Source organism: Thunnus maccoyii, chromosome 18, assembly GCF_910596095.1.
Source record: "Thunnus maccoyii chromosome 18, fThuMac1.1, whole genome shotgun sequence".
Classification (NCBI taxonomy): domain Eukaryota; kingdom Metazoa; phylum Chordata; class Actinopteri; order Scombriformes; family Scombridae; genus Thunnus; species Thunnus maccoyii.
In genome coordinates this window covers 12,163,839-12,179,231 of record NC_056550.1, presented here as the reverse complement: position 1 = coordinate 12,179,231, position 15,393 = coordinate 12,163,839, and the positions used below count along the sequence as shown (strand labels likewise).

Genomic DNA, 15,393 nt, shown 5'->3' with positions numbered 1-15,393 from the left:
CATGTTAAACTGTGTGTCCACTGTTCTCTGTCATCCTCTCTGCCATCATACAGTATAAGTAGTGGTAGAAACGAGTTTTGCATTGACTCCTCCTCACACAGGGAGGACATCTCACTTATTGTTGGTGAATGTACAGGAGGATTTGATTTGTGTAAAATGTCAATAACACAATCGATTTTAACAAGTAACAGACATAATATTCCAGTCCTTTGAGTGCCTTCTTTAAGACAAATGCAGTGCTGACACATTTGTAAAACAAAGAGAACAAACTTCATAGTAGAAGCCGTTCATCCACTGAATTCTACCACACATTACTGCTGAGAGATCAATCATATGACATAATATTTTTCGCAAACATCCCAGAATGTGTCTCTTGCTGGAGGATTAGTTTTTCTTGACACTTAAGATCAACAATAAAAATGGATCTTTTGTACTGTAACTAGATGTACTATTACGTTTATTCATACATGGACAACAATTTTAACAATTAGATTATTGTCTGTGGCTTTTTCTGAGGATGTGATCACTGTGACATTTTAAATGCTACTTTATTGCTGTTCTTAATGTTTATTGCTAAACAATCGTTTTTCCTCTGGATTAGCTTTTATGAATGTAATGCAGGGATTGGTTCATTGATTCATTCAATTTTCAAAGTGCTTTTGTCAAGTCAAGTCAAGTCAAATTTATTTATATAGCACATTTCATACAGCAAGCGTAAACTCAATGTGCTTAAAAACAAGTAAAGATCATACATAACAAATATATTACATTAACGTTACATATATAAAACAAATAAGATAAAACATAAAATAAGAAGATGTTACATAAATAAAAACATATAAAAACATATAAGAAAGAAAAAAATATCATTATCATTGTTAAAAGAAATAACAATAATAATACTGTTTCTAAAAAGAAGGTTTCACCCATTAACCTAACTAAAAGCTTGTGAAAAAAGATATGTTTTTCGTCTGCTTTTAAAGGAAGACGCTGTTCTCCTGAGTTCATGTGGTGGAGAATTCCAAAGAGTAGGACCATAATGCCTGAAGGCACCATGAGCTGATTTAGTATTTATTCTAGGTATGGTGAGGAGACCTTTATTTGATGATCTCAAGGGTCTATCTGGCGTGTATTCAGAGAGCATGTCAACAACGTAGGTGTCAGCTAGGCCATTCATAGCTTTAAAAACCACAAGAAGTATTTTAAAATCAATTCTTTGCTTTACTGGGAGCCAGTGAAGAGAAATTAAAACAGGAGTGATGTGTTCACACCTTCTGGTTTTGGTTAATACTCTGGCTGCAGCATTCTGAATAAACTGGAGTTAATTAAGTGTTTGCTTTGCCAGTCCAGCAAAGAGTCCATTACAATAGTCTAGTCAACTGGAAATGAATGCGTGAACCAACTTTTCAGAATCAGACTGTAAAGAAAGATCTAACTTTGGATATATTTCTAAGATGATAAAAAGCAGTCTTAGAGATACTGAAAATGTGCTTCTGAAAGTTAAGATCAGAATCCAGGATCACACCCAAGTTTTTGACATGATCGCAGGGTTTTACTGATAGGGAAGTTAACAAAGAGTTAATCTGGTGCCTCAAAGCCTTCGGACCTGTTAAAAGAATCTCCGTTTTGTCTTCATTTAACTGCAAGAAATTTTTGGCCATCCAATATTTAACTTCAGTAATGCACTGGATGAGATCATCCACTGGGTTAAGGTGGTTGGCAAAAACAGATATGTATAACTGTGTGTCGTCAGCATAGGACTGATATGATATGTTGTATTGTTGAATGATGGACCCAAGTGGGAGCATATACAAATTAAACAGTAGAGGGCCAAGAATTGACCCTTGAGGGACTCCATATGGAGCTAATTTTAAGATCATTCACAACTCTGACCAGGGCAGTTTCTACTGCTACTGGACGCAGTTTCAGTCATGATGAAAAAGCTTTGAAAGGAGCTGGCATAGCTAGCAGAGTTTGAACCTGTGTTCATCCTCCCAATCCACTCCAGAGCTTTGCCTGGTCTCAGTCTTATCCAGTGAATACAGTAGTCTGTCATATCAAATCCAGATATGATACATGACATCTTCGCTGTCTCTTCAGGTCTTTTCACCTCAGAGGGAGACTGGTCCAGTTTGATCTCACTCTGAACTCCTGTAAGCAAACACATGAAGATTATTATCCATCAAACTTGAGAATCACATGTTGAACATTTAAAAAAGAAGTAAAAGAATTGTTTTTTTTTTTTTTACCATGAATAGTAACGACAAACAATAAACTCCAGGCAATTGTAATTTTCATTCTGTAATAAACACTGTGGTTCAGTTCTCTCTGATCAGATGTATAAAATTTCCCCTTTTTTCTGCTGCAAACTATGACAGTTACTGATTATCTGTTTATAAGGAAGGAAGAGTTTGCATAGACCTCCCTCTACAGGTTTAAAAAGGAAATATTTAACACAGATACATTTTCATAAGGAGAGTATCTACAACAACAGAAGAAAATGTAAAACATCAAAGTCCTGAAAGCTAATTTCTGACCTGGTGGAGAAGGTGAACAAAACGTTTATGTTCAACATTGACAATCTCTAATTCATGATGTAGCAAGTTATGGCTAAGTTTCTATTTGGCCCAATTAGCAAAAGGAAATTTGCACCCTATATATGTATCTGTTCCTACCTTCAAAGAGATAGAGGTATTAGTTTTGTCAGATATTTAAGTTTCCCCATCTTCTCTAGGCATCACAATGCAGGCGCAAAGAATGTAGAAATAAAAATGTGTCATATCCTTCTTGTAGTTGGCTGCAGTGGAAGTTAAATAAAATGTACATGTACAATGCATATTATTCTCTTCTTCTGTCTATCAGAAAAATGTATCTACTGTTCAGTTTCCACTGTTTATAAATACTAATTTTTATCAACTAAGCACAGAGCACTGTCTTTATTATATTATATTTAGAGCATATTTGTGTGTGTTTCAGTCACATGAGTCTCTGGGTATTTGTGCAGGTCTGTCAGTGGTTTGTATCACTGTGGTGAACTGATGTGAGCTCTTCTGTCCTCTCACTGACACACACACACACACACACACACTTTACTTCCTTATGAGTCACATGCATTTACATATTGTTGAATAATTGATTACATTTAATTTAAATAGGTTTCACTGATGATGAAAAGATCAGCATTTCTCCTCAAATTGAGACTAAAGTAGAAAATAAATGATTGAATCAAATAACTGAATTGTTTAATTGCATTGTCATAAAGAATTTTAATATTGACTGTGATATGTTCATTCATGGTTTAATTTTAAAAACTCACCAAAAGGTGAGTCAAAAATCAGGATACATTACTTAACTCAGGTTAATGTGCACATTTTTAAAGCTACTTACCATTGATGATTTTTTGTTGTAATTTATTCATTTTTATATTTAATCACTGTGAGAGAGGAAAGAGAAAAATATTCTGTAATAATGATTAATTTTATATCAGTTTTTGAGAAATATTCTACAGTATCTCTGTATATCTATTTAATTATTGCAGTGAAGTTACAGTGGAAATAATCAAATTGTTTGTTCTAGTTTGTGATTTGGAGTTTTAATTGTTTTCAGTTTTTGCAGATGTTTGAAGCCACAGACATGTAGCCCAGAGAAACTTGGAGCCTCTAAACATATGCTCAGGAATGTAAATCTGTGTGACGATATGCATAAAAGTATTTGGTTTTCTTAAAAGTGAAATGTAAAACAATCTTTAGTGGGGTGTTTGCAAAGTAAGTTGACAATTTTGACAATTTAACGTTGTTGCTGATGTAATTTGAAACTTCAAAAGAAGTTGAAGTTTGTTGAAGCTCCATAACCTTTGCTGTACTCAGTGAGTATTGTATAGATTTCATCTTAAAACCTGAGAAAACATGAGATGATCAGACTATTAACAAGTCAATCTCAGGTTAAACATTTAGACATTATTGTTTGTACTTCAGTGATCATCTTATCTTTAGAATGGTTTTCATTAAGGGTGTAAAACACATCAAATCATTTTGGTCCAAAAACCTGCATGGATCGTAAACTTTGGGAGGCAGAAATCTTCATTTAAGCTATTTCATAATAATGAAGACAGTTCTGTTTATTAATATGATTTATACATCATAGTGATATACTTCTCTTTTTAGAAATATTTTCTATCTTAGAAAATGGATCATTGAGGCCAAACAAAATATCACGTGATTCTCAAAAAGATGAGCAAGAGAAGAGGATTTATATATATATATATATATATTTTTTTTTTTTTTTTCTTGAACTACTTCATCTAAGGACATTAATCACATTAAATAGTTCAGGTTTTTCAACCCAGTAAATATGAATACTGCAGGATTTTGTACAGCTGTTCAACCAACTCCAGTCACTGTGGCTCTCGAGCACAATAATAAACAGCAGAATCTTCAGTCTTCAGACTGTTCATCTGCAGATACAGCTGCTCTCTGCTGTTGTCTCTGGAGATGGTGAACCGGCCTTGAACTGACTGAGAATAAATAGTATTTGCTACCACCACCACTGTTGATATAAGCAATCCACTCCAGTCCTTTTCCAGGAGCCTGTCTGACCCAGTTCATCTCATAGCTACTGAATGTGAATCCAGATGTTGTACAGGTCAATCTGTGGGATTCTCCAGGCTTTTTAACGACTGGTTCAGATTCTGTCAGAGTTTGACCATCAACACCTGTCAAAACAAAAAGAAAACTGTTATATATTTTTAACTTCTTGAAGATGACTTCAGCTTAAGATCAGTGAAAATCTTCACCTGCCCAGCAGATAGTGAAAAGCAGCAGTCCTGTCCTATAGTCCATCATGTTAAACTGTGTGTCCACTGTTCTCTGTCATCCTCTCTGCAGTCAGATAAGTAGAGGTGGAAGACATCAAAGTTTTGCATTGACTCCTCCTCACAGGGAGGAAACAACTAGACTGGACTTGGCCAGCATTTTGGTTGGCTGTTAAAATTACAGTATAAACTGTATTTGTGCTTCCAGCCAAATGCGTTATGATTCATGCATGATGTCTTTTGAAATCAGACTTTTGATCTGAAAATAAAAGTAATAATAATTAGAAGCACATACATAACAGATGAAATGTTGCAAGATTTTGTTGCCAACTCTGAATTAACAGATGCAGGGTTTCCTAAAACACACTGCAAACTGTTCACAACTGTATTATCATCCAAACAAAAATATTTTCATATTTTACTTACACGAGCAGATAATTGAATTAATGAAATGATAGGCACTAATGTAAAGTATGTGAGTGGTAAAAACAACAATATAGGCCTTTAAATATTCTGATATTCATCTGTCTGTCTGGCAAGGAGCAAAAGGCCAAACATACTGAGAGCATTATATGGTCATCAGTATCACCATATAAATGGTTAATTCACTGAAAGAGTGTTCCAGTAATGCTGCTGTGATTAGATTTTAAACTCTCAATTAAAACTCTTGAGGTTACTGTAGAGAAACTAACTTTTGTCAGATGCAGGCCTTTAGAAAGACCACATGTTACTGTAGTTGAATTTGTTTTATGGTTAATTTTTCATTTTTGAAAATGTAGAATCTACTGTGAGCCCTTAATGGTGGAGAGAAAGATTTAAGTACTGAGTTACTAATTTCTGAACTTCTAAATGTATTTTTATTTCATAATCTCACAGTCCTGTGTTGTGTGTATGTGTTGCTTGTTTGTGTCTCCAGAAGACAGAAACACAGCTGACACTGAACTTGTTCTTTAGTGAATCTTTGACAACTGTGTCATAACTCATCCACTGAGGCTGGCTGTGTCAACTGTTCACACCTCACACCTGTTAAAAGAAGAAAATATTTTGTTACAATTCATCAAGTTACACTGCAAAAGAAGAACTGCTGACTATGAAAAATCCTGAGAGACTCACAGGATCCAGCTGCCAACAGCAGCAGCAGAGCTACAGAGAACATGGTTTATGGTGAAGCTGAAGAAATGTGAGCTCTTCTGTCCTCTCACTGACACACACACATTTCACTTCCTTATGAGTCACATGTATTTGCATATTGTTCAATAATTTATTACATTTCATTTAAATAGGTTCTGTTGAAGGTGAAAAGATCAGCATTTCTTCTCAAATCCAGACTGAAGTAGAAAGAAATAATTGAATCAAATAAAGTTATTGTTGAATTACATTGTTATAAAGAACATTTATATAGACCTGAGTTCATTCATCATTTTGATTTTTAAAAATCATATAAAGCTTATGAAGATACTTCAGGTTAATGTAGTACATTAGAATTTTCTCTGACAGAGATTTTTACAGCCGACATTATGTTGTAATGTAATGTATACAATAATGTATTGTTTTGTTGTATTTTATTTCATATTTTCTAAATCTCTGTGAGAAAGGAAGTGAAGACAAAAAAGAAAAAGAAAGATACACATATTTTCAAGTAAAAAAAAAATCAAAAATCAATTTTTGACAAATATTTTACTGTGTGTCTGTATGTACAGTATATATCTATTTAATTACTGCAGTGAAGTAACAGGGGAAATACTCAAATAGCATGAAGACTTGAGTTTGTTCTGGTTAGATGGAGGTTTGGAGCTTTGAATACAAAAGTTTGAATGTTTTCAGTTTTTGCAGATGTTTGAAGTCACATGTAGCCCAGACAAACTTGGAGACTCTGAACAGATGTTCAGGAACTGAAACCTGTGTGATGATCTGCATAAAACTATTTGTTTCCCTTAAAAGATAATTATAAAAGATAATTATATTAGTTTAAAACAATCTTTAGTGGGGTGTCTGTGAGATAAGCTGACGATGTTGACAGTTTAATGTTGTTGCTGAAGTAGTTTGAAACTTCATTGATACCGAACAAAACATCCTGTTTTATATTCAGTGAGTATTGAAACTTTGATTTCATATTAATTCTGCAAACTGAGAAAAGCTGAAATAATCAGACTGTTAATAATTAACTCTCAGGTTAAACATTTAGACAAAACATTTAACTGCACAACTAATGTTTTAATTCAGTGATCATCTTATCTTTTAAGCTAAGGGTGTAAAACACATTCAAAATATAAAAATAAAAAAATACAAAAATAAATGAAATAAAATAAAACTCTGTCTCTCACCCTGGTTCCAAACCAGAGATCCCCCACAACACTGCAGCTTTCCATTTCTTTTCTTCTCTGTTTTTTCTTCTTTCTTTCTCTTTCTTCTTCTCTTTCGTTCTCTCTGCTCTCTTCCCTCTATATCCTTATGCACTAACACTAACACACACACACACACACACACACACACACACACACACACACACTGCACTCAATTTGTGTTATTCACACTCTGCACTAAATAAAGGGGAAAAAAAACAAACAAAAAACTTTTCTGTCTTGTTCAAATACTGAGTCCAGAAACTGTAACTGATCGTAATCTCGTGTCAGACATCTTAATTTAAGCTCTTTGGTAATAATGAAGACAGCTCTGTCTATTAATATGATTTACATATCCAAGTGATATACTTCTCTTATTAGAAATATTGTTTTCTCTTGTAAAATGTATCTTTAAGGCCCAAAAAATATCACATTGTTCTCCAAAGATGGATAGGAGTAGAGGAATTACAAAATTTTCTTGAACTACTTAAACTGAAGACATTAATCATATGAGATAGTTGTTGTGATCTATCATCCTAGTACGGAGAACTATTGTAGGATTTTGTACAGCTGCTCAACCAACTCAGTCACTGTGAGTCTCGAGCACAATAATAAACAGCAGAATCTTCAGTCTTCAGACTGTTCATCTGCAGATACAGCTGCTGTCTGCTGTTGTCTCTGGAGATGGTGAACCGGCCTTGAACTGACTGAGAGTAGTATTTGCTACTACCATCACTGCTGATTTCAGCAATCCACTCCAGTCCTTTTCCAGGAGCCTGCCTGACCCAGTTCATGTAGTAGCTGCTGAATGTGAATCCAGATGTTGTACAGGTCAGTTTGTGGGATTCTCCAGGCTTTTTAATCACTGGATCGGATTCTGTCAGAGTCTGACCATCAACACCTGTCAAGACAAAAAATAAATTAATTACATGCATTAAGCTTATAACTTGATTTGATGAAGTTAAAATGAAAACTAATAAGTCTTCACCTGCCCAGCAGATAGTTAAAAGCAGCAGTCACGTCCTATAGTCCATCATGTTAAACTGTGTGTCCACTGTTCTCTGTCATCCTCTCTGCAGTCAGATAAGTAGAGGTGGAAGACCTCTAAAGTTTTGCATTGACTCCTCCTCATAGGGAGGAAACAACTGGATTGCAATTTACTCTCAGTTATTGAAACTCGGAAATTGTAACATCAATATTTCCCTTAATAAAGCATATTATAATGTGTGAGATGTGCAATCCAACACATACTATTCCAGGCTCATCAGTGGATTCACAGAGGCTGTTTAACTATTAAACTCCAAGCAAACTTCTACCAATTCACATTTGTTGCATTTCATATTAACAGAAAAGAAAATGTTAACAGATAATTATTAAGGAATATCCTACTACAATTACTGTCAGTAGCAGAAACATCAGAGGACTGCAACATACATATTAAAATGTGATTATATACAGGAACATTTCAGTGTACATACAGTACATGAAAGGCAAAGGGCAGTGAAGGCAGCTGTGACTGAGCAAAGATGGCAATGAGTGATATTAACTGATATAAATGATAATTGAAGGAATGAAAATGGAAGGAGCATCAGATACCACTGCAGTTACTGTGATCATGACCAATAATGAAATCAATCTGTTGTGAGTTGTTTTTTTATGTTGCTTTTGTCGCACTACTTCATGCAACACTGTTTTTGTAATATTTTGGTTTGAGGAAATTCCTTATTGAAACTGAGGGTTTAGGGATGAATGGTGTTGTATGCTGTACAGACTGAAAAGTCCTTTGAGGAAATTATATAATTTGTCATTTTGTTTGGCTATATAAATAAAATAAAATAGTTTTTTTTCTGCTGTGTGTTTGTTTTTCTCGGTTGTTGGTCAGCTACAAGTAGAAAAATGAGTATTAGTATTAGTGTTATTTTGAGATATTGACTTATTTAAAGACATTTAAAGATCTGCTCCCATCAGATGACTAAATGTTTCAGGATAAAGTGAGGGGTGAGGGACTGGCCCTGAGCAGCTGAAACAGACACAGAGTTTAGATGACAGGAAGCCAGCAGTCATTCAAAGCTCAAGACTTCACTCACCTGAAATGAGAGCCAAGAGGAAGAAGCTTTGTACAACTGTCATTTTTTTGTTATCAATGGTTTTTTGTTCCAAAGAAAAAACATAACAGATTTTGTTACAATAACAACACAAAATAACGAAGTATAATAACATAATATATCCCACTATAACGAGAAGGGGGCAACAGTTTTGAAACATTCCAGTTAAGTCCTCTAGTAATAATTATCTGTCAAATCACAATTCACAACCGGGCAGACAATTCCTAGGGATTTTTCAAGAAATTAAGATAAACTAAAGTTGTGTTCATTTTCTCAAATGAGCAGATTGAATACAAACCTTCATAATTCATGATAATAAACTGATACCGATACCCTTCAACTTAACAGTTAGGAAATTGCTTGAACATTTACTGAAGTAATACTTATTCAATTAGTTTGCTGAAAAATCCATTATTGCACTGGATGTTTGAGATATTTATCACCGTGTAGCTAACAAAGGGTAATCCCTCCCTCCCTCCCACCCATGTGGCGCCCAGTTCCCTCCCCTCCCAACCCACAATAGTTTATTGATACATGCTGGAGAAATGCATAATATTACAACATTACATCAACTTACAATTGCATATCTTATAATGTCACATGAAAACATATTCAAACCAACATCTGTTTAACCTCTGCTATTGCAGAGGCCCATGACTGGACAGTAGATTCTTTAGCTCCATGTATTCTAGCTATGGATTGTTCCATGTATAAAATACTTAGAAAAGACATCATCCATTGAGTATAGGTGAGGGAATGAGGGAAAGGTTTCCATCTAAGAGCTAGCATTTTTTTCACTGCAGTAATACCCACAAATAAGATAAAAAATTTGGTAGATGGCAGGTTAAGTGTTGAAGTATCATTCAGAATCAACAATCTGGGGCAACATGGAATATGCTCCCCCAGAAGATTAGATAATGCAGAAGTTACTACTTTCCAAAATGCAGCCACACCAGGGAACTCCCAGTACATATGTACAGAAGAGCCCACACAGCCTAGAGTACATAGATGACAAAATGGAGAGGGTGAGAGTTTCATAAGATGGAATTTTCTAGGGGTAAGATAAAATCTATGTAAAAAATTAAAATGAATAAGTTTATGGTTAGGATTTTTAGATGTGCGGTCCAGATTATCCCAAACTGTAAACCAATTGATCTCACCACCGAGATGTTCAAACTCTCTTTCCCACACCTGGTGAACAGTGAGAGGACCACATGAAGAATTCAGTAACAAGTTATAGACCTTGGAAACTAAACCACTTGACCGAACTCCCACATTAAATAAAAGATGGAGTTCATGGGTATAGAGAAGTTGCCCCCAGGGAACACCATGAGCATGCATGGATGCTCTGAGTTGTAAGAAAAAGGAGAAGCCACGTAGGTTATGTGTTATTCGCAAATCATTAAATGTTCTGAGACCACCTTCATTACAGATGTCAGACAATGAGTGGATGCCTCTATTACTCCATTGGGGAAATGAAAACGGGGTACCTCCTGTAAGAAGAGCATAATTATGAAAGATGGGACTGTGATTATGCCACTTTAACTGAGAGTGAGTTGCTTTTTCTACAAAGTACCAGGTTGTTAAAAGGAAAGACATAATAGGGCCCAGCTTGGATTTGAAGAGTTTAGGAGATGTGGGGAGGCAAGGTTTTCCTCAAGAGCCCGCCATGAGACTGAAGCATTGGGGTCTAACCAGATTGATAACGGGCGCAACACAAAAGACCAAAAATACAACCTGAAGTTAGGGACGGCTAGTCCTCCTTCCTGTCTACCACGCTGCAGGGTTGTCAATTTAAGGCGAGGACGCTTGCCCTTCCAAATAAATTTAGAGATGAGACTGTGAATCTTGTCCCAGTATCCCTGGGGTGGGGGGGGGGGGGGGGGGGGGGGGATTAGCATACAACGTTTTTATCATCTTAATGTAATTTGGGCCCAAGCGAAATCTGTCAAGTACATACCATAAATATTCCCATTCTAGGCGGTCAAAAGCCTGTTTAGCATCTAAAGAAAGGACTGCACAAAATGAGGGAATGTCCTGAGAGAAGGTGATCACATGGAGTAGTCTACGTATGTTATCCGCCGCTTGACAGGTTTTAATAAAACCAGACTGATCATGATGTACAAGTTTGGTCATATGGGTTTCAAGCCTGGTGGCTAACACTTTGGCATATATTTCAATTTCTGCATTCAAACTTGACAAGGGCCTATAACTGTTACAAAGGGTGGTGTCTTTCTTTGGTTTTAAAAGAACAGTGAGAATGGCAGAGTTAGTATCGCTATTAAAAAATCCTCTATCAATAGAAGTAGTGATCATCTGTAACATAAATTTACCTAAGCGGTCCCAAAACACCAGGTAAACTTCAGGAGGAATACCATCCCAACCTGGTGATTTGCCCCTTTTCATTAGTTGTGTGGCATTTTCAAGTTCCTCAAGGGAAATAGGGGTCTGTAGTTGATCAGATTCCTCCTGATTTAAGGTCGGGAGATTCAGGTTCTGACAAAAAAGATCATATCTATCTCTGTCTAGGGTAACTTCCGAACAGTACAACCTTGCATAAAAATTTCTAAATTCACTATTTATTTCCTCGGGTTTGGAAACAATTTTATACGAGTGACTGGACTTGATAGCGGAAATAGTGGAGAATTTGTCGTCATATCTCAATCTCTGAGCAAGAAGATGACTAGGTCTGGAGCCATTAAAATAATAATTTCTTCTAGTTTTATGAATGAGAAATTCGGCTCTACGTCTAAGAAGAGAATCTAATTCTATGCGTGTTACCTGAATATCTTGGTCTCTAATCTCACAAAATGTTAGCTGTTGTTGCTTTTCCAATTCAAAAAGCTTTGATTCCAATTCATGAATTTTACTAAATCGAGTTTTATTAAGATGAGAGGCAAAAGATATGGTAATGTTCCTAATGCACCCCTTTAATGCGTACCAAAATATCAGATGATCATCCAGTACCAGCGTTCTCAGACACAAATTTCACACCTGAAATATTTACAATAATCTATATTTTTCAAAGGAGTGGTGTTGAATCGCCAGCGCGACCCTTTAGCAAGTGAATTTAATAAAATAAGTTTAACCAATAGGATAGAGTGGTCAGACAAAGGAGAGGGAAGCATTGTTGCATCATATATTTCAGAGATTCCTGAGGAGATAAAAATATAGTCAATGCGCGAGTAGGATCTATGTCTATTGGAGAAAAAGCTATACTGCCTAGCTGAAGGGTTAACCACTCTATATGCATCTAGTAAATTAAATTCTGCTATCATATGTGACAAAGAGGTTGAAGCTGATATTTGAGAATGAGAACGATGATCCTGTAAGACTGAGCGATCTAAATTAGGGTCTAAGGCAGCATTCATATCCCCTCCTAAGATTAACACAAAATCCTGGAGTTCTGAAAGTATCCCACTTAGGTTATGAAAAAATTCTTAGTCAAATTTATTAGGGGCGTAAACAGAAATAAACGCTAATTTACGTCCAGAGATAATAGTTTTAATCACTGCCCATCAATGCTACCAAATTTCTCTAGAATATTTATAGATAGGGAGCGTTTCAGAACAATTAAAGAACCACGGGTCTTACAAACAAAAGAGGCTGAGGAAGCCACATAATAAAATCTATCTGCAAACCGATGTACGTCGGCCGCTATCAGATGAGACTCTTGTATGAAAGCTATATCAATATGCTTCCTATGGAGAAGGTCTAAATAAGCGGAGCGTTGGATAGGGCTATTCAGACCTTTGATATTCCAGCTGGCTAACTGTAAAGTAGTCATGGGGATACTAAGTTAAGTTGAACAGAAGTAAAGAGCAATGTAAGACATCCCCATTCTAAACAAATAAGTAACATACACAAAAGTCCAGTCACCTGAGTATCGTTGTAATAATGAGAAAGATAAGAACTATAACCCTCCCAGCCCTGGGCGCCACATTGCCCAAAAAAGTCCCTTAGCGGGGAGTACCCAAAAAGAAAATCAAAAATAAAATAAACAGACCTTATCCCCATAGCAAAAAAAACAGAAAAAAAGAGGAAAAATTTCGTAGACACATGACACTGAGAAAGGGGGCTACTATTCCTGGCGCAAAAGCCCATTCCATTAAAAGCCAAATGTGGCTGTCAAATAGGCCGTGATGGATAACTACCTAATAGATATTAGTGCTGTTGTTTTGCTTAGGCAAATTGCTTTACATGAACAGCATATGAAAAAAGGAGGGAAAAAAAGAAAAGAAAATGTGATGGAGTAAGCTACAATATTAATAGCATCTCAGAAAATAACAAATTGCCTATATAAACATAAAACATCTTCCCATAAAAAGGGACTTGTAAATAATGAAATGAAAATAGCAAATACCAGACAATGGGTTTCCTCACAGGGATAGTTCTGTGGACCGGCTCTTATGCGATCCTCCAACATAAGCAGTCAAAATTGACCATAGATGTCACACGATCCAGTACTGAATGTTTTTGCCAAGGGCCATATAAGCGCCCACCATTGAAGATCCTGAGCTTTTAGAAAGTCTTCTGCATCTGTGTGAGAATCAAAGATGCGATGTAGGGAGCCGCGGATCAGTTTGAACCTAGCTGGATAGAGGAGAAAGGTTTGAAAACCCATCTTCTTAGCGTTGCCAGTAGCAGGCGCGAAACATCGGCGTCGGTCAATGGTGTGGCGGCTGTGGTCCGCAGTGAAGCGAATATCTTTACCGCCAAGAATGAGCTGAGTATGTCTTGCTGCTGTGAGGATCCTGTCTCGGTCTGTGAAACACAGGAGCTTGCATATGATAGTGCGAGGGCCATCCAAGTTGACCTTGCTGGATTGGGGGATATGACGTGATCTCATAATCTCAACAGTTTGCTCACCCAGACTGAGGAAGATTAGAAGAGATGAACTGAATAGCATTAGCACCTTCGGCTCCCTCAGGTATCCCCAGAATACGTAGATTATCTCGCCGGCTCCGATCTTCTAGGTCTGCTAGCTTGGCTTCAAAGCTCTGCCAGTTAGCACTGTTAAGCTTTGTATCTTTTTCAGTTACTGTCATCCTTTTGGAAAGGTCGTTGCACTCCACACGGAATTTCTGTATATCCTTAGTACAGGTGGTCAGGTTGGCCTTGATATCATCGAGCTTTTCGTTCAGGCTGGAAAGCTGGGATTCGAAGCGTTGTTTCTCCATAGTTGCTGCAATCATGTCTGCTAACTCACTGCTAGCGTCCTCAGGTCCACCACAGGGAAGCTCGTTGTCGCTGTTTAGGTTGATATTTGTTGGTTTAGTAGATCTGGTATGCAGCATTTTTAGACATCAGGATGCTGAAGTACTTATGAAAGACCAAATTTTTGCCTTACAAATACTTGGTAGGGAGTTTTTGCAAAGAAAGAGGGGGAGAGGGCAGGAGCAAAAGTATCAAGCGGCCATCTTCCCTGCAGGTCACGTGACTTTCACGTGCTTTGTTGCACAACTGTCATGATGGGAATTCAGCTGAGTCTGCAACTGCAAAGGCTGATGTGAAGGATATATTGTGCATGCAGAATTTTGGAGACACAGTGTTAAAAGGTAAGAGACATCAAGAGCAAAGTTCAGTGAGGAGGAGAGTAGTGTTGGACTGAGAGAGATAAAGTGAGTTAAGAACAGACACCAACAATACAGATGTTGTTCAATGTTTCTTTTTCCTTTTCTTAGTCATTTTTTCATATTTGTTCATTTGTGATTAAGAGGGAGTAAAAATGTGTGATGTGTTTTTTAGTGTAAATGTTTTATGTGTGATGTATTGAAGCAAACTCACGAATGTGACCTTTAATTCAGTTCATCATTCAGTTTAGATCAGCAAGAAAAGTGGACCTGAGTGTCTCAGTTTACTGACAGAGATAGTTGATAGTGACTGCCCTCTAGTGTTTGTTTTTGGGTTTTTTTACAAGAACTGCAACATTATTTTTCACTCTTATATTGTAACCTACATTAGATTTCAAATATGATACAGATATTAATGTTCCTGAACAATGATTTTACCAACATAATTGTTCTGTCCTTGGCTGTTTTGTGTTATGAGTTCATTAAAAAACAAAATCAACAATAAAAGATTAAATATATAATATAGTTCTTTCTCAGAGTCTATCAGCCCAGAGATGATGAGT

General features: G+C 36.4%; 1 gene segment (V, D, J or C); it reads right to left on the bottom strand.

Moving 5' to 3' along the window:
• Positions 1-7,560: 7,560 nt before the first annotated feature.
• On the bottom strand, positions 7,561-9,282 carry LOC121883797. The segment is given in 2 exon segments: positions 7,561-8,053; positions 9,240-9,282. Coding segments are annotated over 2 exon segments (357 nt in total).
• Between the last annotated feature and the right edge of the window lie 6,111 nt (positions 9,283-15,393).